Genomic DNA, 25532 nt, shown 5'->3' with positions numbered 1-25532 from the left:
CAGCACCCTCTCCTCACCCCAAGGACAAGATGGCAGCTGCAACCATACAATCAAAGCCCCAACCCCTTTTAATTCTCTAAGTATTAGAAGGCAATTGAGAAGCAGTCTGCTACTCAGGTTGGTTTTGTTCTCAGATTTCTTGCCATTGTACATTTGAGCTTTTGTATTGTATTTTTAGCCATTGTTTTTGAAACTTTTTTTTATTAATATGCATTTGTATTGTACAGTCCCCAGAGTCACATGGCCTGAGTTGAATGACCTTGTAACTCTTGAAATAAATAAATGTATTAGTATGACAGGGTAGGACTTCAACTGTGCAGTTGCAACTGCCATGTTGACTTTTTCAATGTCCTTGCCACCCACTACATGCAGTGCCCAGGTGCCAAGACTTCTTATCGATGACCCTGACTCCCCTGGCTTAGCTAACATCGATATTGTAATGTGGGGAAGTGGGGATAATGAGTGGGAAAGCACAATGGTAGTCACTACGTTTTGGTATTCAGAGAAATGCAAGATGTGAAGGACAGTTATGCTTCCTTCTGCATGTTCTTTATATCAGTTTATATATCTCCTACCGAAAGATCCCTGTCATCAAAAAACTCTAGGGAGAACAGAAAAGTCCATAGTTTTACAGAATGACCCATGAATTGAAGAAGTGTAGCTAAATAAAAATGGGCAATATAAAATAGATTTCTATTTTTTATGCTTTGCCTTGCTTTTCAAACTTATTTTGGAGCTAAGGCCATTGATAAAACATTTGAAGAGAGGCGAAGTATATGGGTGAATAAATAACGTAATTCATGAACTCATAAAAGTCACACCCATGTTTATTATCCAGGGTTTTACTCCAGCAACGTGAATTTTTGGGCTTCACATGATTTCTGAGGTCAACAGAACAGCAGTTCTTATCACATATGCTATCTTAGGTCAATACAGTATAGTATATTCAACCCAGTTGCCTAGTTTCTAATTCAGAATATCATATGAGTCAACCAGTGGACTAAGGAGAATTCAGAGAGAGGAAAAAAAATCTTAAGACTTTGCAATCAGGGGAGTCTTTGTGAATTGATATGTTTACTCAAGGAAGGCAGTTTAAAAAAGAAAATTTATATCTTTATTCAAAAAAGGCATATACGTGACTCTAAGCTAGAGTTCTGTGGCAGTTGGCTTAAATCAAGACTGTCAGAATAATTTATAATGGTGTCACCGCCTTAAAGTCACATGTTAACCCTTGCTCTTACAATGGGGAAAAAAGATTTTCCAGCTGCTAAGGAAAGATGGGATGGTAGATAATTACTGCTGACTTGCCCTTGAATTTCAGGGATGGGCCTTGTTGCTGTCTATTGGCACATCTGAAAAAGCCACTTTATAGGGGTGAAAACTACGAGAGCCAATCGGATCACACTGAGGCTGTTTTTCCTACAATATCTTCCTTCAGGTGGAAGGTGCTATTGGTTGAAGCTGGGTACAAATAAAAAGTTAATGTGCAGAGATTTTCTGTCGACCTAGCCAACTGCCTTTCATCCATAGCAAATCTACTGGCCTACAATTCATTTCTTCCAACCACAAGCTATCTGCAGACAATATGAAATGAAGCATCTCTTTCTTCCCCATTAGCAGACTTCAGCACGTTTAGTGTGGAAAGAAGAAGAGATGGGAAAGGCTTGGGAGTGGCTGACTTGATTGCGTTATGCAACTGTGAAAGGTGTTATATCCGGTCAGGAAAAAAGTAGAGCTTTCTTCCAATCCCACCTCATGCTTCCCAGAACCACAAAGTAATTCATTGTTACTCAGGTTCAAGTCCCAGAATTCCCCAGCCAACGTGGATGGCTGGGGAATTCTGGGAGTTGAAGTCCACACATACTTATATGTAAGGGTGTAGGTATATACAAATTGATGTATATAGCATGTTTATGTGTGTGCTATATACATGTGCAGAGCAATCAACAGAATTTCATTTTTAATGTGCCCACAGTAAAAACTGACAATAAATCTATCTATCTACCCACTTGCCTACCTGCCTACAACAGAATTTCATTTTTAATGTGTGCCAGTGCCCTTTCTTTCTTTCTTTCTTTCTTTCTTTCTTCTTTCTTTCTTTCTTTCTTTCTTTCTTTCTTTCTTTCTTTCTTTCTTTCTTTCTTTCTTTCTTTCTTTCTTTCTTTCTTTCTTTCTTTCTTTCTTTCTTTCTTTCTTTCTTTCTTTCTTTCTTTCTTTCTTTCTGCTATGGTGCTGGAGAAGATTCCTACGAGTCCCTTGGACTGCAAGGTGATCAAACAGGTCAGTCCTAGAGGAGATCAACCCTGACTGCTCTTTAGAAGGCCAGATCCTGAAGCTAAAACTCAAATGCTTTGGCCACCTAATGAGAAGGAAGGACTCACTGGAGAAGAGCCTCATGCTGGGAAAGGTGGAGGGCAAGAGAAGAAGGGGACGACAGAGAATGAGGTGGCTGGATGGAGTCACTGAAGCAGTAGGCGTGAGCCTAAATGGACTCCAGAAGATGGTAGAGGACAGGAAGGCCTGGAGGAACGTTGTCCATAGGGTCGCGATGGGTCGGACACGACTTTGCAGCTCTATCTATCTATCTATCTATCTATCTATCTATCTATCTATCTATCTATCTATCTATCTATCTATCTATCCATCCATCCATCCATCCATCCATCCATCCATTCCCACCTACAGATTTTCGACCTGGAGGAATCCATTCCTACAAATCCCAGCATTCCTCCTATTGGCCTTGCCGGCAGAGGCTGCCGGGAGTTGTAGTCCGTCCGCATCTGGGAGGCTTGTTTTCCCCCCCTTCCCCCCCCCCCGCGCGGTCTCTGCGCCTCTGGCCCTTTAAGGAGAGGCGTCCCCTCCCCGCCGCCGGCCCGGCCCAGCCGATGTTAAAGGGCGTCGCTTCGCCCTTCGCTCCGCTTCCTCGAAGGCTGGCGCCGGATCAAGAGGCAGCGCCGCCCGACCATGAAGAGGCTGCTCCGGCGATGCCCCGCCGCTGCTCTGCGGCTCCTGAGCCGGCCGCTGCTTCCCCGCACCAGCCTCCCGCAGCGATGCTACTGCGCCGGCTCTGCCCGGCCCCGCGGGCTGCTCTTCCGACAGGTGAGCCCCGCACGCCTGGTGGGCATCCCGGGCAGTGGGCAGCAGCTGACGCCGCCCCTTGGCCGCAGCTCTGGAACTCTTTCGAGGAGGGAGGAACTCCGCCTTCGCTGCCGTTGCTTTCGCTTTGGGCTGCCATCTCCCGCGGCCGGGGGAGGGGAGGATAATAATAATAATATATAAAGTTGGAAGGGACCTTGGAGGTCATCTAGTCCAACCCCCTGCTCAGGCAGGAAACCCTATACCATTTCAGGCAAATGGCTGTCCAGTCTCTTCTTAAAAACTTCCAGTGTTGGAGCATTCACCACTTCTGGAGGCAGGTTGTTCCACTGGTTAGTTGTTCTAACTGTCAGGAAGTTTCTCCTTAGTTCCAGGTTGCTTCTCTCCTTGACTAGTTTCCATCCGTTGCTTCTTGTCCTGCTTTCAGGTGCTTTGGAGAATAGCTTGGCTCCCTCTTCTTTGTGGAAGCCCCTGAGATATTGGAACACTGCTATCATGTCACCCCTCACCCTTCTCTTCGTTAAACTACACATACCCAATTCCAGCAACCGTTCCCTATATGTTTTAGCCTCCAGCCCCCTAATCATCTTGGTTGCTCTTCTCTGTACCCTTTCTAGGATGGGTGTTGTCATCGAAGACAGGCGTGGGGGGTGGGAGTGGGATGTAGGAGAGGAGTTTGCAAATGTTGCCTGGTTTGGGCCAGTCTTCAAGGTTTCATCTCTGGAACAAAAGGAAGGAAAAAAACAAAGGCTCCGGGGCTCTTCACCGTGGCAGACCAGGAAATTGGTTTTTTTTTTTTGGTGTATTGGTGGAAATGGAGCTTCACATTGCTGGTTATTTTGTTTTATTAAAACGCGGTATGAAAATGACCACTGCCACCCTCCCGAAGGCTTGTTATGGAAATTGCTCTCTCTTTCCCCCATACGGAGTGGAGATGCTACAACTGAAGTTAGAACTGAAAAAGCTTCTTGGATATAATTTGAAATAATCTCTTTTCAGACTTGGGAGCTGTAATATAGCAGCTTCTCGGAGGCAAGGAGGCAATAAAGATAGTTTCAGCGAATTGTAACGAATTAAAACTCGTGGTGGAGATTTAAAATGGGTAGCAATTCATGTAAGGCATTGGGTACAATGGAAATTTAGTAGGTTACTTTAATTATATAAAAAAAATCATTTTAATTTAATTGTTCCTGGGGCTAGAGCAGGGGTCTCCAAACTTGGCAACTTTTAAGACTTTGTGGACTTCAGATCCCAGAATTCTCCAGCCAGCATGGCTAGACACAACTGGACTGTTTCACTTATCCCTTCCATGGACTAAAGTTCTTCTTATTGTTTTTTTATCCACCTACCAGCTCTTTGAATCAGAAAGTTATACTTACACTTACCTGCTGGCTGATATGAAGACAAAGGAAGCCGTTTTAATAGATCCCGTTTTAGAAACAGCTAGACGTGATTCAACATTGGTGAAGCAACTGAGACTTAATTTGCTATATGCAGGTGAGCTGTTTCTTCTTGGAGGAAAAAAAAGGAAAGGAAAACAAACCAGCAAGCATGGTCTGTAAGGATCATAAGAAAGTAGCCATGATATAACCGGAGAGGGGTAAATGATTGGGATGGGTGGGTGAAGGGGGGTGCTTGGAAACCTAATAGCTGTTGTTCAACCTTTCTGGATGTTATCAGCTGAAGGAATATTGATCTACTTTCCAGAGTATAATGTTTTTCCTTTTTAAGGAAACCGATTTGAGACTGGAAGTAAATTTTAGGGGGAACAATTTTCTGTATATTTTTTTTGCCCGGTCTCAAGTTGATGGCTCATCTGTTACAGAATAAGAGAGTTGAAAGGGACCTTGGGGGTCTTCTAGTCCAACCCCATGCTCAAGTAGAAAACCCCATACCAGGGGTAGGCCACCTTGGCTCTTTTATGACTCGTGGACTTCAACTCCCAGAATTCCTGAGCCAGCATGGCTCAGCATGGAAACCTCTCCATTTCTCCTCAGCACAGTTGGCTTAGGAATTCTGGGAGTTGAAGTCCACGAGTCATAAAAGAGCCAAGGTGGCCTACCCCTGCCCTATACCATTTCAATGTGCTTGCTGGCTGAAAGAAGAGAGAGGATAGGTTAGGTTAGGATTGTCCCCAAGATGTGTGGCAGCATCAATTCTGGGGATGCTCAGTACCAACCGTACTGATTTTGGAGTATGGATAAAGATAGCTCTTGACTTACGACCACAATGAGGGCTAGAATTTCTGTTGCTAAGCAAGATGGCTGTTTAGTATTGAATTGCGCCTGATTTTATGATCTTTTCTGCCACGGTTGTTAAGCAACTCACTGCAGTTCTTAAGTGAATCACGCAGTCATTGAGTGAACCTGACTTTCCCCCATTGACTTTTCTTATCAGAAGCCAGCTGGGAAGATCACAAATGGTGATCCACACGATCCAGGAACCGTGCAACCCTGCATAAATAAATGCCAATGACCAAAATGCCAAGTTTTAATCACCTAACTTTGGGGATGTTATGATGGTCATAAGTATGAGGACGGGCCATGAGTTACTTTTTTTAGTGCCACGGTAACTTTGAGTGGTCACTAAATGAATAGTTGAAATGCAGGTAATCCTCGACCTACAGCAGTTTGTTTAATGACCATTCTAAGTTACGACGGCACATGATTTACATTCGGATGCTTGACAATTGACTCATATTTATGATGGTCGCACTGTCCTGGGGTCACGTGATCCCCTTTTGCGACCTTCTGACAAGCAAGTCAATGAGGAAGCCAGATTCACTTAGGAATCGTGTCACTAATTTAATCTCTGCAGTGGTTCACTTATCAAATGTGGCAAGAAAAGTCGTAAAATGGGGCAAAACTCAGTTAACAAATTCCTCACTTAGCATCATAAATTCCGGCCTCATTTGCAGTCGTAAGTTGAGGACAACCTGTACGCTCATCCGAAAGGTGTAAAAAAAACCCTGGGTTGGAGACTTGATCTTATGTCCTAAGAAAACAGTTAAATTGGAATATCGATGAGAAATTAAAAATTGAGTGAAAATTAATAACAGGATATGGATTGTTTATGAAGACTAAATGTAATTAAGATATGTATAAACTAAAAAAATTATTGATAAATGTAATAATGTTTTTATTGGGTTGATATAATTAGAAATGTACTAATTTGAATATGAGACAGCAAATGTTAAGGGAAAAAGAGAAGAAATATCTGATGTTGTAACCTGAGATTTGCACTAAGACTTTGTTATTGAACTATTGATTAACCCAGCCACCACGTTGCTTTTTAAATAATTCAAATGGAAAATTGGAAAATTAATAAAATGTTATAAAAAAGAAAGAAAAAAACAGCCCTGTCTTTCTCCTTCTCCTTGTTAGTCAACACCCATTGCCATGCTGATCACATCTCTGGGACGGGACTTCTGAAGCAGCTTCTCCCAGGCTGTCGTAGTGTCATCTCCAAGGACAGTGGAGCCATCGCTGATCTCCTGATCCAGGAAGGCTATCAGCTCAAATTTGGAGACTTTGTAAGTCTGTGAACAGATTCCTGGAGAATAAAATAGGAGAAAGAGGAACGGGATGCCCGTCACAGCTATAAAGTTGTGACAATCGTAAAAACCGGCTAGTTGTGCGATCATCCCAATTTTACAAACCCGGTATTGTGGGTTGTTAGGCGAATGCCCCAATTGTAAATAGGACCGGCCCTTTATTCATATTTGTTCCCCTTTTTCTGAATTTGGTCCAGTTTTTCGGAATCCTTCATCATAAATTGAATAGAGTGAAGCTGCTAGTTCCTCTCATTTAGAAATAATATGTTCATATCACTTCCTGCGCTCCACCCTGCCTCCTAGTAGTTTATTTTCCAACAGTTCATCAACAGGCTTGCTTAATTCTCTCGTACTTCTGCAAAGCTCCCCTTGGACGGATTTACTTCCTAGGAGCTACCTTGGGGCTCCAGTCCTGTGGAAGTTTATCTTTCGAGTTCATTTTAGAGGATTTCAGGTAGTAGTCCAAAGTCCTAGGTTTGGTTCAGAGCACTTGTTTGACCACATGCTCAGTTTGGGCAAAACTGAATTTTTTTTTCTCTGTGCCACAAGAGGAAATGTAGCTTTGCTTGTCCTTTTGTTGTTGTTGTTAGCTGCAAAGTCGTGTCCGACCCATCGCGACCCCATGGACAACGTTCCTCCAGGCCTTCCTGTCCTCTGCCATCTTCTGGAGTCCGTTTAAGTTCACTCCTACTGCTTCAGGGACTCCATCCAGCCACCTCATTCTCTGCCGTCCCCTTCTTCTCTTTGCCCTCAATCTTTCCCAGCATCAGGCTCTTCTCTAGTGAGTCCTTCCTTCTCATTAGGTGGCCAAAGTATTTGAGTTTTAGCTTCAGGATCTGGCCTTCTAAAGAGCAGTCAGGGTTGATCTCCTCTAGGACTGACCGGTTTGATCGCCTTGCAGTCCAAGGGACTTGCAGGAGTCTTCTCCAGCATCATAGTTCTCCCGCCCTTTAATGAGAACTAAATGGCCATGACTGATTTGCATGAAGTCCTCAGCTTACGACTGGTCAGTTAGTGACTGTTTGAAGTTATGGTGGACCCCGAAAAAGGTACTTATGATGAAAAAAGTATTTATAATTACGGGCTGAATTATGGTGCTAATTTGAGGACTCTCTGTAAACAACCTGCTTTTACGGTTTGATAGCCTGGGCTTCAATAGAGAATGTTGTTAAGGTGATACATATCCAAAGTGCGTTGGGATTATGTTGTCTAGCATTTCCCAGGAACCTTGCTGCTTTGAATTCTGAGAGTTGTAGTTCTGTTACTTTAGGGAGGGAACAAGAACAGAATACTAATATAAAAGGTGAGACAGGCTCTAGGAATGTTAGTAACATGCTACTGTGGTTTCAGGCATTAGAAGCGCATGCCACCCCTGGCCACACGGACGGGTGCCTGACCTATGTGCTGAACGACAAGACTATGGCTTTTACAGGAGATGCCTTGCTGATCCGGGGATGCGGGAGGACAGACTTTCAACAAGGTATGGAAGACTTAAGTAGTTGTAGGCAACCTTGGCTCTTTTATGACTCGTGGACTTCAACTCCCAGAATTCCTGAGCCAGCCATGGGAGTTGAAGTCCACAAGTCATGAAGGGGCCAAAGTTTTCTCCCTGCTGGCTCAGGAATTCTGGGAGTTGAAGTCCATGAGTCATAAAAGAGACAAGGTTGCCTACCCCTGACTTAAGGGATCTAGTTATGTACCACATAGCAGCTTTGCAGCTTGGGAGACAGTGGAGATTTTTATAGTAGGCCCAAAACTATATTTCTGGTTGGAATCTCCAAGAACAGTTCAGAATTCTGCCCCTTGACTTTACTTCCTGTATTCTGCACAACGTGTAAACATTGTAGACCTCCACTCTGTTTTAGAAACGGTCATTTTCCACTTGAAGAGGAACATTTTTGCCTTTGATGAAGTTTGAAACTGGATTTATGCATATCTGTTTGATGCATGCTCTTTTCCCCAGGTGACCCCAAACTCTAGATGCTCTAGAGCAGGGGTCTTCAAACTTGGCCCTTTTATGACTTGTGGACTTCAACTCCCAGAATTCCTCAGGCAGCATGGAGGAAACTTTGGCCCCTTCATGACTTGTGAACTTCAACTCCCAGAATTCCTCAGCCAGCATGGGGAAACTATGGCCCCTTCATGACTTGTGGACTTCAACTCCCAGAATTCCTGCCCCTTCATGACTTGTGGACTTCAACTCTCAGAATTCCTCAGACAGCGTGCCTGGCTGAGGAATTCTGGGACTTGAAGTCCACAAGTCATAAAAGGGCCAAGTTTGAAGACCCCTGCTTTAGAGAGTTTGACTTTGTGAAGGAGACTTATGCGTAGGTTACAAGAGATGATTTGAGCCCTAATGTTTGGCAGGATAGGAATTGGGGATATACGCCTAGGGCATCCTGCTCCAAGCTCTATATTAGAAAAAAGAATCTGCTTGATGGTTATAGCTCTGTTCTCTTCTCCAGGCTCTGCCGAAACTCTGTACGACTCAGTCCACAAGAAAATCTTCACGCTTCCAGGTGACTGCCTGATCTATCCTGCCCATGACTATACAGGTGAGTTGGTGAGCACTTTTTACTCGTTCTATTCTTTTTTTTCCTTTTAAGTTTAGTTTGCAATTAGATTTTATTATTGCAACCAATATTCTTAATTAGACATAGATATACCCACTGCATTACAGTGCATATTATTTTATTTTTAATTTTTATTTTTATTCCATTTATATCCCGCCCTTCTCTGAAGACTCAGGGCGGCTTACAAGCTTAGCAGTAGCCTTCATTCTATGTATATGCCTGCTTATTAGGGCTTTCACACACCCCCTAAGCGGCATTATTACAAAGTCAGCTTAATTGCCCCCAACAATCTGGGTCCTCATTTTACCGACCTCGGAAGGATGGAAGGCTGAGTCAACCTTGAGCCTGGTGGGACTCGAACCTGCACTAATTGCAGACAGCTGGTGTCACTTAAGGAGGCATTAGCCCACTGCTCCACCAAGGCTCTATTAGATGGGCAATAACATCCAATCTCTTTCCTTTTCCTCCATTCCAGGCCAAACGGTGTCAACGGTGGAGGAAGAACGGACTCTGAATCCTCGGCTGATCTTGTCCAAGGAGGGTTTTGTTGAGCTTATGAACAATCTGAATCTACCCAAACCCAAAAAGATTGGTGAGGCTGGCTTCTGTTCAGAGAGAGGAGCATAAGAAGTGGGTTGGGGGTCCCTTTTGGGCTACAATCTACTTCATGTTATGGCTCTTCTGGAAGAACCTCCAGAGCAGGGGTCTCCAACCTTGGCCACTTTAAGACTTGTGGGCTTCAACTCCCAGAATTCCTCAGCCAGCAAAGCAAAGCTGGCTGAGGAATTCTCAGAGTTGAAGTCCACAAGTCTTAAAGTGGCCAAGGTTGGAGACCCCTGCTCTAGAGTTCAAAAAAGGGTGGTGGAAATTTCGCTAAAGTCTTTGTGGAAGAAATTGTCGAACCGAAATCCTCTCAATGAAAGGAATTGCTCTCCTGTGATTGATTTTTAAATTGCCAAGGCTGCAAGCTGAGGTAGTGTCTGGTTAGTTATCGTGCAATATGCTGAATCTGGAGAGCAAATTAAGTTATTTTCTGGTTTGTAGTTTTCTGATTTGTGCAGTATGTTGAACCATAAACCAAATGGTCTGACTGGATGGATGGATGGATGGATGGATGGATGGGCACACATACACAGTGTATACTGTGTGTGTATGTGTGCTCTCTCTCTCTCTCTCTCTCTCACACACACACACACACACACACACACACATTATCTATACATACATACCCACTATATATGTACTGTATATACACACACACAAATACTGTATGTATACGTTACATCACATACATACACAAAGTATATATGTAGGTGTATATTCCATACCCACATCTCAGATAAAGATTAACTCGGTTTTTGGCAGGGGTTTTGCTCTCCAAGCTTGTTTCAATATAGTTTCTGAATGTTTTGTTACCACACTAGCTAACAGCAGCAGCAGGATTTTATTGTCCTATTCTCCTTAGCCAGGGGTCTTCAAACTTGGCCCTTTAATGACTTGTGGACTTCAACTCCCAGAATTCCTCAGCCAGGTATGCTGGCTGAGGAATTCTGGAAATTGAAGTCCATAAGTCATAAAAATCTCTGTGTCTTTAGCATGATCTAATGCTTGCATTCTCTTCTTTTGGGCAGACGTTGCAGTTCCTATGAACCTCAAATGCGGAATCCAGGATGTACCTATTTAAGGTACGTCTCTTTTCTTGAGAGCAGCCATATTCAGGACCTCTAGAAGCTCCCCCCCCCCATCGCTTCCGCACTCTTCCACGAGACACAGTGAAGCCAGTAACCGCCGAATGCAACTGTTTGCTTCAAAGTCTTGAACTGATTCCAAAACGGAGACGGACCTGCCTTATAACTCCCGTTTCTTGCTTTAATTTAGTTTTATCGTCATTAGCAAATAGAGTGACTGGCACTCCTGGCCTCACCTTAGATCCGCCCTGCGTGGCTTTCAAGGCTATACTGCATTAAGACTCAAGGCTCACTTTCCTCCGTTACATGGTGGGACTTTTGGGCTGGGGATGACCAAAACTCAGCAGAGCTGGCCTTCTGCGTCAAATGAAATAAAATATTTTGTTTCTTAACCTTCTGGAATCCAACACTGGGGCGGTGAGGCTGGAGGGAGGGACCATAATGGTTAAGCTTGGATTAGACTTCAAAGTGTCAGGGAACATACGTGTCCCTAAGACTGATGGGATTACCTAGCTCGGTAGCGAAACATCTGCAAGAAAACAGCCAAGATCGGAGAGCACCAAAGATCTCTCATTTCAACCCTGAGCTACCAATGCAGCTAGTCTTCGACTTAACAATGGTTTGTTTAGTGGCCGCTCAAAGTTATAGCGGCACCGGAAAATGTAACTTCTGACTGTCTTTCCTTGGCAGCCTCCCCACGATCATGTCATCAAAATTCAGACGCTTGGCAACTGGTTCATATTCACCACCTTTTTGCTGGCTCCCAGGATCACGCGATCCCCTTTCCTGACCTCCCGACGCGGGAAGCCGGATTCCTTTAGCAACCAGATTACTAACTTATCAACTGCAGGGCTTCACTTAACAAGCGTGGCAAGAAAAGTCGTAAAACGGAGCAGAGCTCACTTAACAAATGTCTCGCTGAACAACCGACATTCAGGGCTCAGTTGTGGTTTTAAGGGGAGGATTTCCTGTGTTCTCCTTTATTGGTATGTGTGTGGGTGGGTCTGTTGTTCAGAGAAAGAGGCGTTTACAGTATACTTCTGCAAATGACCTTCTGGCTAGTGGGCGCTCCAATGACAAAGCACAGAAAACTTCCCAGCGAGAAGTAGCGTGTCTCCACCCAATGCATGGTTGAGACTGGGTGGTCTGCAGCTGTCTGCATCATACACTTATTTATTTTTATTTATTTATTTTAATTCCATTTATATCCCGCCCTTCTCCGAAGACTCAGGGCGGTTTACAAGCTTAGCAGTAGCCTTCATTCTATATATATGCCTGCTTATTAGGGCTTTCACACACCCCCCCCCAAGAGGCATTATTACAAAGTCAGCTTAATTGCCCCCAACAATCTGGGTCCTCATTTTACCTACCTGGGAAGGATGGGAGGCTGAGTCAACCTTGAGCCTGGTGGGACTCGAACCTGCACTAATTGCAGGCAGCTGGTGTTACTTAAGGAGGCATTAGCCCACTGCTCCACCAAGGCTCTTCACTTATCCATCAACCCCTTTGCAATGTCAACGCCTTCACACGCTGCAGCCAAGTCCAAATCAAGCTTTAGTGAATGGAGCAGAATTTAATGATTAAATAAATGTTTTGAGTAGAAGGTCACAATTCAGAGGCAGAGCAAGGGGTCACTGGCACATTTCCTACTGTATTTTTCATTTACCCTTCCGATTCCTGAATTTACTTATTTCCTTTGCAAAGGCTTCTAAGGAATGTACACCCCCACCCACTTCAAATTCAAAGCTGGGAGAGGTCTGTCATAACGGAACAGCAAACAGTTGGGTGTGCAGTGGGGCAGTATTTCTCTGTTAGGGAGAGTCGCAGCACGATGGCTGGAATTATGTACGTCTAGTGACAGGATAGCAGTATCCCAGTATTTGAGGGGCTGCCACAAAGAAGAGGGGGTCAAATTGTTCTCCAAAGCGCCAGAGGGCAGGACAAGAAACAACACTTGGAAACTGATCAAAGAGAGAAGCAACCTGGAATTAAGGAGAAACTTCCTAGCAGCGAGGACCATTAACCAGTGGAACAACTTGCCTCCAGAAATCGTGGCCGCTCCATCACTGGAGGTTTTTAAGAAAACGCTGGACAGCCACCAATCTGAAAGAATATAGGATCTCCTGCTTGAGCAGGGGGTTGGACTAGAAGATCTCCAAGGTCCTTTTCAACCTGTAGCTGGGTTTGCTAAGCCTGTTATGGTTTCATGGCAATTGTGAACACAAGATCTTCCTTTGTTAGTGTAAGTCAGGGGTCTTCAAACTTGGTCCTTTTATGACTTGTGGACTTCAACTCCCAGAATTCCTCAGCCAGGCACGCTGGCTGAGGAATTCTGAGAGTTGAAGTCCACAAGTCATAAAAAGGCCAAGTTTGAAGACCCCTGGTGTAAGTTGTGTGAATCATGAAGAATGGCCGTAGAGGTGCCTGCTGGAGGAGCTGTAGTGTCAAGCTTTAACCTCCAGATGGCAGGATTTGCACACTTAGAAGTTCAATCAACAGTAACTAAGCTGTTGAGTGAATTTCGACAAAGCTTCCTTCTCTTTGATGGCTGAGGATGATGGAACATCAACTGGAGAAAGGAAGCCGAAAGAAGACCAAGCTCCATGTTGCAGGAGAAAGCCAAGATGATCCAGACACGAGGAAGTTCCAGGAACCTCAACAACTCAAGAGTTATATAGTTCAGCCATATCTATATGCATTCCTTGGGAGTGAACCAGTCAAGGCTATGTATATCTTTGCTGGAATTGGAAGCAACCTAATCCGTCTTCTTCCCTTCCTCTTTAATATTTTTTTTTGTAATTGTTTTTCGTTTTTGAACAATCTCTCCTATCTGGAAGCAAGCATCTTGCATAACTCCATCTTTCCCTCTGCTCAATAGAGAAGCATCTTAGAAAACTGGGGGGGGGGGGGAAGTCCAGTTTTTTTCAATGTTTTTTCAAATCCAAAGTTTTCCTTCCGTGCACTGATGTAAATAGCGGTTATACCGATAGTCCTCGACTTACAACAGTACGGTTAGTGACCGCTTGAAGTTACGGCAGCACTGAAAAAAACTGACTTTTGAGCATTTTTCAAACTTACGATTGTTATAGCCCCTTCCCTTGCCCCCGTCATCATGTGATCAAAATTTGGACACTTGGCAACTGGCCTGTATTTATGACGGTTGCAGAGTCACATGATCACCTTTTGCAATTTTCTGTTGAAAGAAAAATCTTCCATCAGGGTCCAGTCCAAGCTGGGAATAAACAAAATGGAGACTGCTTTAGAAAAGAAGGTTGCAGTTTATTGAAGAGGAGAGCCAGACAGAAAGATGGCTCTGGGGAAGCTGACCACATGTAGTAGGGAGTGGTGGGTTTTTATACCTTCTTGGGCTTTTGTGTGGAGTTGTTCCTGTGGCATGAACTCTGACCTGACTCTGAGTGTGCCTTTCTGGCATTCTGATGGTGGTGGGTTAATCCTATTATGTCCCAAAGGTCATATCCTGCTTCTCTGGAGCTGTGGCTGATGGCTATGTCCTGTGTTGGAATTTTTGGTGTGAGGGATTGTTGATTCTAGGGATCTTCGTCTTTCTAATCCAAGCCTCCTGGCTCCAATCTTTCTGACAGGATTATCACATCAGCATTTCTACAGACCTGGTTTCTGCTTGGGAAAGACAGACTTGGGCAGTGGTGGTCCTGCCTAAGATTTTCCATTATTCCTTTGAGGAAATATAATATTCTGCCTTTTTAATATTCCTCAAAACATTTGCTTCTTTTGGGGGGGGCTGTCTTCCCACACTTCTGATAAGCAAAGTCAATGGAGAAGGCAAGTTCACTTTCCCGCCATGTTACTAACTTAACAACCGCAGCAATTCATTTAACAATTGTGGCAAGAAAATTGTGAAATGGGGCGAAGCTTACTTTAACAACTGTCTCGCCTAGCAGTGGAAATTTTGGGCTCAATTGTGGTCGTACGTCGAGGACGACTTGTACTCAAGTGCTGTTGTGGTGGCTGGGAATAATGGGGGCTGTAGTCCCAAACATCTGCAGGGTGCTGGGCTGCTCTATATTTTTCATAGATAACACGGACTTACCTTGATAAAACCTGTGCTGTGTTGAGAGAATCCTTGTTTTCCTCAAAGACTTGGACTTTCCTCCCAATTTTTTTTAGAGCCTTGCTGGGCTAAAGTTTGTGTTGTCAACAGTTTTACACTTTGTCCCTTGATTGTGTCACTGGCCTGACTATCGTTTGGGGCCCTGTTTATGGGAAACACATCCTTATTCTCCTTCTGTGAGGTTTGGCTGCTGTTTTTCGTCTAAGGATGCAAGAACAGCAATACGATGTTCTACACCAGGAGTCTTCAAACTTGACCCTTTTACGACTTGCGGACTTCAACTCCCAGAATTCCTCAGCCAGCCTGGCTGAGGAATTCTGGGAGTTGAAGTCCACAAGTCGTAAAAGGGCCAAGTTTGAAGACCCCCTGTTCTACACTGTCATTTCTTGGAGGTAGGGACCCAGTCAGTCTTGGCTGCTAGTTGGGAAAGTACTTCAGAAGCTCATTTGGTGGACATGCAGGTAGTCCTTGACTTACAACAGTTCACTTAGTGACCATTCAAAGTTACGTCCTGAAAAATGGGACTTACGACTATTTTTCACACTAACGGCCATTGTAGCATCCCCCACGGTCACGTGATCAAACTTCGGACGCTTGGCAACTGACTCATATTTATGACGGTCGCAGTGTCCCGGGGTCACGTGATCCCCTTTTGCAAAGCTTCTGACAAGCAAAGTCAATGGGGGAAGCCAGATTCACTAAAGAATCACAACTGCAGTGATTCACTTAACAACTGCGGCAAGAAGGGTTGCGAAATGGGGTAAATCTCACTGAACAAAATGTCTTGCTCAGCAACGGGAAACTGGGGCTAGAATATTTTTAGAGGTAGAAGGGGGTGAAACATACTGTACCCCATCCTGTCCCATCCCTTCTTCCCAGCGAAGACCGAAGTTTCCCAAGGGAAGTGAAAACAGACAGGTAAACACAGGAGAATCGGACAGGATCCGACATGTTTTGATTTGGCAGCCCAGCCAGGCACACGGGAGACAAAATGTTTTTTTCCCCACAGGCCAGACAGTGAGATTGTGCTGTGTTTGTGCAATTTGCCAAGGGTGGTCTCTCCAAAGTTGGGACAATGCTTTCCCACAGCTTATTCTTATCAGTGGCCTGGAAGTTCCACCGGTGATCACTCTGTGGAAGCCAAGTGGAGGGCAGAAGATGTGATCCACACCATCCATGGAGGTTATCCCATTTGAAATGGGGGGAAAGCTCTTCATTCCAGACCGCTTGCGTTATTCCCAGCCCTGCTTTGAAGCTGACAACTTTCTGAAGAGGAGAGACACCCGAAAAAGAATGGGCTACATGCCCATAACAACCTCAAACTGGGATGTTATGTGCAACAAAGAGGAATATCAATAGAAGAGAATACACCCTTTGCGTAAAACAAACAAAACAAAACACTTACACAGGACATCATCTCTCTGGAAGGAAAAGTTAAGAATTCTTCTCTTGCCTTTTATCCATCCTGCAAAGCTGGGAGGGCTGCCTCAAGTGTCAAAGAAGTCAGCCAAAATCTACCAGCATGATATATATGGAATTAACATCCTGGGTGGCTGGACTCACAGCCGTCTGAAGGAATAGCTGTATTTTCAAAATATTTTGCCAGAGAAGCAAGTTGGAAGTAATTCTTAGGAAGACTCCCTGGTGACCATTGCAGCTACTACATGAACTTCCTTATCTGATTTTTGTGCAGACACATAGAAATTGTTGGTCTCTCTCCTTCTCTCTCTCTCTCCAAAACAGTATTGAAACTGTGACCCTGGATGCCGTGGTGGGATTCAGCCATCTCGCACCACTTCGGCAAAACCGGTAGCTAATTTTTGTTGCCCAGGCCCAGAATGGACTTCCGGAAACGGCATCCACACAGAGAACCGGTTGTTCACATATTTGAATCCCACCACTGGCTGGATGCTTGAAAATCTCCAGAGCATCAAACTGAAAGTGATTCATTTCAGAAACTGACCTGTGGGAAGGAAAGTATAAAAGGAGAAGCCCTCTGAACTGAGCTCAAATCTTAGGGACTTCACACACTTATTTCGGGAGCTTCCTTAGAAGCAAGGAAGAATCGGGTGCTTTTGTTAGGATTCTTGGTGATTTCCCAGCTAAGTCCCATCAAATGTTTCTAGGTTGGCCAAAGTTGCTTAGTGCTGTTCTACACGCAGGCCTGATCCTTCAGCACCACTGCTGCTCCTCTGGCCTTCTCAGCCATGACCATTAGCTGAGAAAATGAGCAGGAGAACCTCCATGGCCAACATCTGTTCTTTGAGAGATGCAGCAGAAGACACCTTGGCTCTCCATGGATTTCGTAGGTGGGGTCACAGCATATTCCAGCTCTTTGTTTGTGTGTGTGGGGGGTTCCTTATTAGCAAGAGCCTCATAAACATTCAAAGATGTGTAGGGTTTCTTAAACTTGGCCATTTCTGGGTGTGAGAACCTCAATTCTCAGAATTCCACTGCCAGCGTGGGCATTGATAAGAATTCTGCCAGTTGGAGTCCATACCCCCAGAGGTCTGCTCCTGCCCTGCACAAGGGCCTAAGGCAGGGGTAGGCAAGCTCCACTCTTTTATGACTCATGGACTTCAACTCCCAGAATTCCTGAGCCAGCATGGGGGAACTATGGCCCCCTCATGACTTGTGGACTTCAACTCCCAGAATTCCTGAGCCAGCATGGCGGAACTATGGCCCCCTCATGACTTGTGGACTTCAGCTCCCAGAATCCCTGAGCCAGCATAGCGGAACTATGGCCCCTCATGACTCGTGGACTTCAACTCCCAGAATTCCTGAGCCAGCATGGGGGAACTATGGCCCCCTCATGACTCGTGGACTTCAACTCCCAGAATTCCTGAGCCAGCCACGTGCCATTGAAAGTTTGAGCAGTCATTAAACGAATGGGCGTAAGTCAAGGACTACCTGTAAAAAAGCAACTGTCCCAGAGGGCGATTGTACACAAAGCTGGGTCCAGTTCCCCTGATTTGTGGGAATTTTCGGTGTCTGTTCCAGGAGTTTTCGTCACGGGGGCCGACTTGCACCCAGATTTGGAAATGACAGAATGCATTGTTGTGACAGGAGGGTGTGGCTGCTCTTTCAGCTGGAACCAGACAGGCCTTTCTGCATTTTATTCTTATCACTGTCCCACAGGGCATCTGTCTGCAGCACAGGAAAATATTCATCAAATGGAAGGGAAAGAAAGAAGGAAAGAAAGAAAGAAAGAAAGAAAGAAAGAAAGAAGAAGAAGGAAAGAAAGAAAGAAAGAAAAAGAAAGGAAAGAAAGAAAGAAAAAGAAACAAGAAGGAAAGGAAAGGAGAAAAGTAGGAAGGAAGGAAGGAAAGAAAGAGAGTAAAGGAAGAAAGGAAGGAAAGGAAAGAAACAGGAAAGGAAAGGAGGAAGGTAGGGATGAAAGAAAGAAGGAAGAAAGGAAGGAAATAACATAAAGAGTAAAGGAAGAAAGAAAGAAAGAAAGAGAAAGAAAGAAAGAGAAAGAAAGAAAGAAAAAAAGAAAGAAGGAAAGAAAGAAAGAAAGAAAGAAAGAAGAAAGAAAGAAAGAAAGAAGAAGGAAAGAAAGAAAGAAAGAAAAAGAAAGGAAAGAAAGAAAGAAAAAGAAACAAGAAGGAAAGGAAAGGAGAAAAGTAGGAAGGAAGGAAGGAAAGAAAGAGAGTAAAGGAAGAAAGGAAGGAAAGGAAAGAAACAGGAAAGGAAAGGAGGAAGGTAGGGATGAAAGAAAGAAGGAAGAAAGGAAGGAAAGAACATAAAGAGTAAAGGAAGAAAGAAAGAAAGAAAGAAAGAAAGAGAAAGAAAGAAAGAGAAAGAAAGAAAGAGAAAGAAAGAAAGAGAAAGAAAGAAAGAAAGAAAGAAAGAAAGAAAGAAAGAAAGAAAGAAAGAAAGAAAGAAAGAAAGAAAGAAAGAAAGAAAGAAAGAAAAGAGTCTCCTGAATGGACTTTATAGTTTCAGAGTGGAGCCTTTGGCCTTATGGACTGAAGATAAGATAATTAGAGAGGCAAACACAGCAGACAAGGACTGTGATATATGACCAATGAACACACTGTCAGAAGCCAGCATCCAGATCAGCTTCTGTTCCTCTACCAGCATTTGGGTTACCTTTCCCTCCCCCCCCCCAGGTGTTTCTCTTTCAGGTTGGAGAACTAAAGCAGATCCCCACCCCCAGGGCTGCCTGTAAGGATGAGGGAGGCCAAAAAGTCCACATGCACCTACAACTATGCAACTGAAGCTATTATTTTTTTCTGTGCAACACCCATGGACTAGTGATGGGGCATTGTTCGCCCTGCGAGGTAGTCCAGAGGAGAAGCTTCATTTTCCATGCACATCTGAAAGTATTTTTCCCTTCTCTCTTTTTCACCCTCTGGAAAACTGGGGTGGGGGGGCAGGGTGGGAGGATTCCCTTCTGATAGACTTCCCACACCCTCCCCCCTTTCCTGGGCTAAGACATCCTTTGCATGATAGTTATCTGGATCCTAGCTGATCCTCCTGTCTCCCAGGGCCATTCCCACATCCCATTACAGCCATTGATTCCGAGGTGGTGGTCACCATCTTGACTTTTTTGACCTCCCCCAAGACCCTGTTGCCTCCCAGCCTCTGCTTCCTTACCGCCTCCTATCCTCTATACAGGTAATCCTTGACTTACACAACAGTTCAGTTAGGACCGTTCAAAATTACAATGGCATTGAAAAAAGGGACTTATGAGCGTTTTTCAACACTTACGACCATTGCAGCATCCCCAGGGTCACGTGATCAAAATTTATGATTCATATTTATGACGGTTGCAGCGTCCCGGGGGGGGGGTGTCATGTGATCCCCTTTTGCGACCTTCTGACAAGCAAAGTCAATGGGGAAGCCAGCTTTCCCAACCACCGGGTTACTAATTTAACAACTGCAGTGAATCAAGAAAGGTTGTAAAATGGGGCATAGCTCACTTAATGACTTGTCTCACTTAGCAACACACATTTTGAGGTCAATTGTCATAAATCGAGGATTATCTATACCGCCCTTCTCTCCTCCTCATAATTGGTAGTGAAATACCTGTTCCACTGTTTAATCTCATTTACGGCTGGTTCTCCCTAGTGCCAAACCGAAGAGCAAATATTATTTCAGCCCACTTAGCTCTTGGCAAAAAGTTGCATCACGCAGAAAGGCATGTTACAGGAAACGGATAAACATAGTTATGATTTGAAGTTTAAGAGATAGGTTTCCCTTTCTTTCAGAACAAATAATGACTTGCACAAACAGACACACACACACACACAGATACCATCGATTAAATTTATTCAGCTTTTCCTGGTGTGATCTCATGGGTGTGTGTTTCCAAAAGATAATCTAACATGAAATAATAGGCTCCCGGGAACATCAAAAGCTCCCCTCTCCCCAATTTGTCGGGTCCTGAATTTCGCAGGTCTTTTGAGGATGTATCTGGTAGATAGATAACCCCCTTGATGGGGCTTTTGGTAACATAACAGTGGTTGTGTGGATTAGGTTAGATTGTTGGTGGAGGTAATTGTGCTGTTATTGTGGTATTGTTTTGTTTATTCAGACCTTCAAGGTACAGCAGACTCTGTGTAGGAAAGCTAGAATTAAGCTTCATTTTTCTGCTACAGCATTTTTTCAACCTTAAGATGGGTGGACTTCAACTCCCAGAATTGCTATGCTGGCTGGGGAATTCTGGGAGGTGAAGTCCACCCATCTTAAAGTGACCAAGGTTGAGAAACTCTCCACTAAGAGATATAAGAGAAATGACATCTCAATCCTTGGAAAGGTAATGTGGGGGGGGGGGGGGAAAGAGACTAAAATAATGTTGCCTTGATTGTATGTGGTATAAAAGAAGCAGAAAGGAAGGCTGGCTGGGGAATTCTGGGAGTTGACGTCCGTACATCTGAGTTTGAAGAACACTGGAGCAAAGTAACAATCCTTGAGCTGTGAGATGTGAAGGCAATTTAGGAGAATAATAATATTCCAGATCCTTGGGAAGTACTTGATAGGTGGATAAAAATGCCAGATCGAGTCTAAACATCTGGCTGATTGTGTGGTCAACAAGAACAACAACAACAACACAGAACAACAACAACAACAACAAAAAGAATCAGTTAAGATTTGCAGGGTGGAGTCACTTTTCCTGCCACCTCCTTGCTTGCTTCCACAGGTATTTATTATATGGTAGCATAAATAGCCATTTCCTCTATTATTAAGGTACAAATAATATATAATTATTAAGGAGAAATGATGGCTGCCAGTTGTGGGAAAAAGAAGCCACTTGAATGGAGAAACGGACATGAGGGCGTTCCCTCTTTCTGCTATTCTTCCTGCAAATGTTAACTACAGCTAGTCCTCACTTTACAAGCATTTGTTTACCAACCAAAGTTACAACGGCACTGAAAACAGTGGCTTATGACTGGTCCTTGCACTTATGACTGTCCCAGCATCCCCTCAATCGTGTAACTCGGCAACTGTCAGGTATTTACAACGGTCGCCGTATCCCAGGATCAGCTTTTGTGACCTTGCCAGCCATCTTCTGCCAAAGTCAACGGAGGAATCCAAATTCCTTTAACACGATCCATTTAACAACTCAACCCTCAGGGGGATTCTGGGAGTTGAAGTTCACCTCCTCTTAAAGTTAGCAAATTTGAAAGAACGTTTCGAGGTTTAAGGGCTGGCAGCCCCGACAAACCCGGCTTTAGATCCAGCCGTGGTGGGCAACTTTTATCAGAATAACAGAGTTGGAAGGGCCCTGTGAGGTCTTCTAGTCCAACCCCCTGCTCAAGCAAGGAGACTCTTACAGATTCATAGAATCCTAAGGCTGGTCTAGAGATCTTCCAGCAGGGCCCAGAATGCGTCATGCTGGGAGTTGTAATTCAGCATCATCCAGAAACCTCCATTTCCCCCTCCCACTAGTTCTTTGACATAAAAAGTCAGAAGTATTTGAACTTGTCTGCAAAAAAACCACCAACCCCCCCAAAACCCAGCAACCTTTGCACTCAGTTCTCTCCCTGCTTGTCATAGAATAGAATCGAATAATTTTATTGCCACTTTAAAATGTACACTAATCGGCATACATTACAATGAAACTTGGTTGCATACAGGTCTCAAATACAATAAACAGAATAATAACTTTTATTGTCACTTTGAACATACACTAATCGGCCTACATTAAAATGAAATTTAGTTGCACGCAGCTCTCAAATAGAATATAGAATAAACAGAATAATCACTTTTATTGTCACTTTGAACGGCCAAATTAAAATGAAGTTTTGTTGCACGCAGCTCTCAAATAGAATAGAATAAACAGAATAATCACTTTTATTGTCACTTTGAACGGACACTGATCGGCCAAATTAAAATGAAGTTTTGTTGCACGCAGCTCTCAGATAGAATAGAATAAACAGAATAATCACTTTTATTGTCACTTTGAACGGACACTGATCGGCCAAATTAAAATGAAGTTTTGTTGCACGCAGCTCTCAGATAGAATAGAATAAACAGAACAATCACTTTTATTGTCACTTTGAATGTCCATTAATGGGCATACATTCAAAAGAAAGTTCGTTGCATACAGCCCTCAGGGGGTTACCACCTCCGATATTACACTACATAAATATAATCCCCCCTCACCCCCCAAAAAATTGCATATACCCACATATATTCTATATATTCATCTGGGCCCGCTGTGAATTCCTCACCTGTACTAAGCTGTCATTTAAGAAGCCCCTTTTTTCCTCCCCCATGGCAAGGCAGAGCCCCCCCAAAATCATAGCAAAGCTGTGATTTTCCTAGTTCTCTTCCCCCCCACATCAACTCGGAGCAAAAGTGTCCAGGGCAGCTAGTTACCCCCCACCCCACCCCAAAAAACCCCCTTCCAACAAGCGCTGTGACGTCACGGGTTTTGTTTTGCCAAAGCCGTGTTGTAAAACTTGTTTGAAAACCAGGAAGTCGAGCGGCAGCTCCGGCAGGCTGACACGGCAGGCTGAAGCAGTGCGAGAAGCCGAGCAGCCGCTGCACGTCGGAGCAAGGAGGGAGGAAGGCAGGCACACACACACACACCCCTCTCCGCCAGCAGGACGTCTGGCCGCCGGGGTCTTGCAAGTTGCAAGAAACGGGCCCCCAAACCAGGTGAGTGGCAGCTGCCTATCACCTGGGGATAATAAGACCTTTCCCTCCCCCCCCCTCCCCGATGACAAAGGGTGATGGAGAGAGAAGCCCGGAGTAGCGGGGGGGGGGCAGGTAAAAGGGGGAGGAGGAAGGAGGAAAAGCGGTCGCGGAGGGTAGAGGAGAAAGTCTGAAGGGCAATTCGGGGGAAGTAGACACCCCCCCACACACACACACACACTCCCCAGCCGCTCCCCCCACCACCTTGTTGAGGAGGAGAGCGTCTGATTGGATTGGAAAAGGGAGCAACTGGATCCAAGAAGAGAAAGCAGCTGCCTGCTTTCTCCTTGGATGAGAGTGAATGAATGCACTCTGTACATGATCTCCCGGATTCATCCAGATTCAGCCTGTATGCCCAGATGTTGCTTATAGACAAAGTGCCTCTTGTTATATATAGGTTTGTACAGAAGGTCCGTCCAGCTCTGATGGGCCAATGTCCCGCAAAGCATTCCGTGTAACTATAACTCATTTAAATTTTAGATATTACCACTTCGCTGAAATTAATAGACAGACCTTTTCACTCTGTTGTAATTTTAGGCACCATACCTGATATCATTTTAAGGTTTACCTTATCGGTTAATATTGTTATGGGCAATAGCCTGGATTTCACATATCGGATGTGAGTTACTGTACAACTCTATTTTAACTTGATGTTAAATTTTATTCGTTCATTATCTGTCCTGGTCTTGGACCCCAGTAAACTGGACTGAATTGATTGAATGAACGCTCTACTCAGAAAAATATCTCCAGCATCACCCCGAGGAATGCGGGCAGTGTGTGTGTGTGTGTGTGTGTGTGTGTGTGTGTGTGTGTGGCTTTGGATGTTGTTGAACGCCAGGCATGGAGAACTTGGGAAGGGTCAAAGATAATGACCTTGGGATTCCTGGTAAATGGGGCAGATTGTCTGGGGTTCATCCCCTGGGAACAGAAGCAGAATGGAGTGTGTTGGTGGGTCTCCAAATAAGGTACTATTTCCCCAGTCAGCTGGATTCCTTCTGTGCAGCGTTCAGGGTCTGAAGCAAGCAATGCAAGACCCATTTGTTGTTTCTGGAGTTTGAAATGGGGATTGTGGAGCTGAATCAAAAACTTTCCATCCGTAGAGGAGATGAAAGTGGCTGTGGGTCGCTTTGGGGGCTGGAAAGCTCCAGAAGGGGAATCCACAGGTTAAAAGAGAGCGTCTCTCATGCTTGAGAAGAAACATTTGCAAGTTGTGACAAGGATGGCTGTCAGTTAGGGGCTGCTCTGAGCAACGTTGACTTTTTCCCAGGAAAATTTGCATCGGCTACGGGCTCGTAATATGACGCGGAGGCAGAAAGGTGGTTGAACAGGCAAATGATCAAGAATTCTGGCAGGTTGGAGAAGATTGCGCCATAAAAGAAGTCGTGTTGGAGCCCAGCCAGCAGGCAATTCGTCCTGCCGGGCTGTAGCGAGACACTACCACTATCATTTTTAATGTGACATGTGTGTAGGTTTCTCCCTTGCCCAACCGGCTTGAAAATAGCTGAGCAAAGCAGTTTATCCCAGCGGCCTGTTCGGGGTGCCACAAGGATCTAAGCCAGATGCTAAGTTGCTGGAGCAGAGACAAATCTCTTGCTAAAGGGGATTTTGACGTCAATCTGGCAATGCTCTTGCCACAGATCATGGGCTTCAGTTGCTTTCTGGCCCCGTCTGAGAGACAATTTGTCATTTATCCTTAAAGCAACCCACGAAAGGCAGCTAGGCTTAGCGAACAGCAGCTTGTGCAAGGTCTTAACGGAGAGTGGCTTGGGCCAGATCAGAGATTTGATTCTTTCTTTCCCACGTATAAAACCTGAGGCTTTATTTGAGACTCTTGGAGCGGGTCTACGACAACTAGCCATAGCCAAATCGCCACGGGACAATTTGCAGCGGAACAAGAGTTACACTAATATTGAAGAAATACTGGGACAGAAACATTACAGAAAGGATCCCGAAGGAGAGACAAAATGAAATGTGAATGACAAAAAAATAAAATATTTTTAAAAATATCTTAATAATTATTTAAGATATTTAGTTATTAAGATAACTCTTGTCCCAACTGAATTGTTGGATTGTCCTGCAGTGAGTTTTCCTGTGGTGAGTTGGCTGTGGCGAGTTGTTTCATTCCCACTTAGAGTTGCCAATTTTGGTTGGTAAAATCACACAAGAGATGGGAATTATTTAACGTGTGGGGGCGGAATTTTCATTTGGTTCATGCCACTGAGGTTGTCTAGCTATCGTTAGAAGCTTTTATGCAGAAGATGGAGGACTGTCTCACAGGGTGATGTTCTGTCCAGTTTAACGTTGAGCTACAGCAGCATTTTTCAATCTTGGGGATTTTAAGATGGCTGACTTCAACTCCCAGAATTCTCTAGCCAGTATGGAGC

General features: G+C 44.4%; 2 protein-coding genes across 5 annotated transcripts in view; both read left to right on the top strand.

Moving 5' to 3' along the window:
* Nucleotides 1-2736: 2736 nt before the first annotated feature.
* On the top strand, nt 2737-11987 carry ETHE1 (ETHE1 persulfide dioxygenase). Of its 3 annotated transcripts, none has more exons than XM_083369211.1 (8): nt 2737-3099; nt 4449-4593; nt 6480-6628; nt 8000-8129; nt 9115-9204; nt 9698-9814; nt 10854-10907; nt 11601-11987. In XM_083369211.1, exons 1-7 carry the CDS (start codon nt 2965-2967, stop codon nt 10904-10906), a joined length of 819 nt encoding a protein of 272 aa, XP_083225337.1. In that variant the 5' UTR covers nt 2737-2964; the 3' UTR covers nt 10907; nt 11601-11987. The 3 variants fall into 3 exon arrangements, with proteins under 3 accessions (XP_083225337.1, XP_083225336.1, XP_083225335.1); XM_083369210.1 differs by lacking the exon at nt 11601-11987 and adding an exon at nt 11101-11302; XM_083369209.1 differs by lacking the exon at nt 11601-11987 and having other exon boundaries at nt 2740-3099; nt 10854-11302.
* A 10986-nt stretch (nt 11988-22973) lies between these two features.
* LOC310644266 (pleckstrin homology-like domain family B member 3) overlaps nt 22974-25532 on the top strand; it is a 36143-nt gene continuing 33584 nt past the window's right edge. For both annotated transcript variants that reach the window (XM_083369099.1, XM_083369098.1), the window contains exon 1: nt 22974-23112. The gene's annotated coding sequence lies outside the window, so the exon portion shown is untranslated. The remainder of the gene's footprint in view (nt 23113-25532) is intronic.

Source organism: Vipera ursinii, assembly GCF_947247035.1.
Source record: "Vipera ursinii genome assembly, chromosome: 9".
In the NCBI taxonomy this organism is placed as follows: domain Eukaryota; kingdom Metazoa; phylum Chordata; class Lepidosauria; order Squamata; family Viperidae; genus Vipera; species Vipera ursinii.
This window is presented reverse-complemented; position numbering and strand designations above follow the sequence as displayed.

What these genes read in the sequence shown, in the direction of transcription:
- ETHE1 (XM_083369211.1), top strand. Translation starts at nt 2,965, where the DNA reads ATGAAGAGGCTGCTCCGGCGATGCCCCGCCGCTGCTCTGCGGCTCCTG. An exon ending in AGCTCAAATTTGGAGACTTT is followed by an intron (nt 6,629 to 7,999) that starts GTAAGTCTGTGA and finishes CTGTGGTTTCAG; the next exon opens with GCATTAGAAGCGCATGCCAC. An exon ending in ACCCAAACCCAAAAAGATTG is followed by an intron (nt 9,815 to 10,853) that starts GTGAGGCTGGCT and finishes TCTTTTGGGCAG; the next exon opens with ACGTTGCAGTTCCTATGAAC.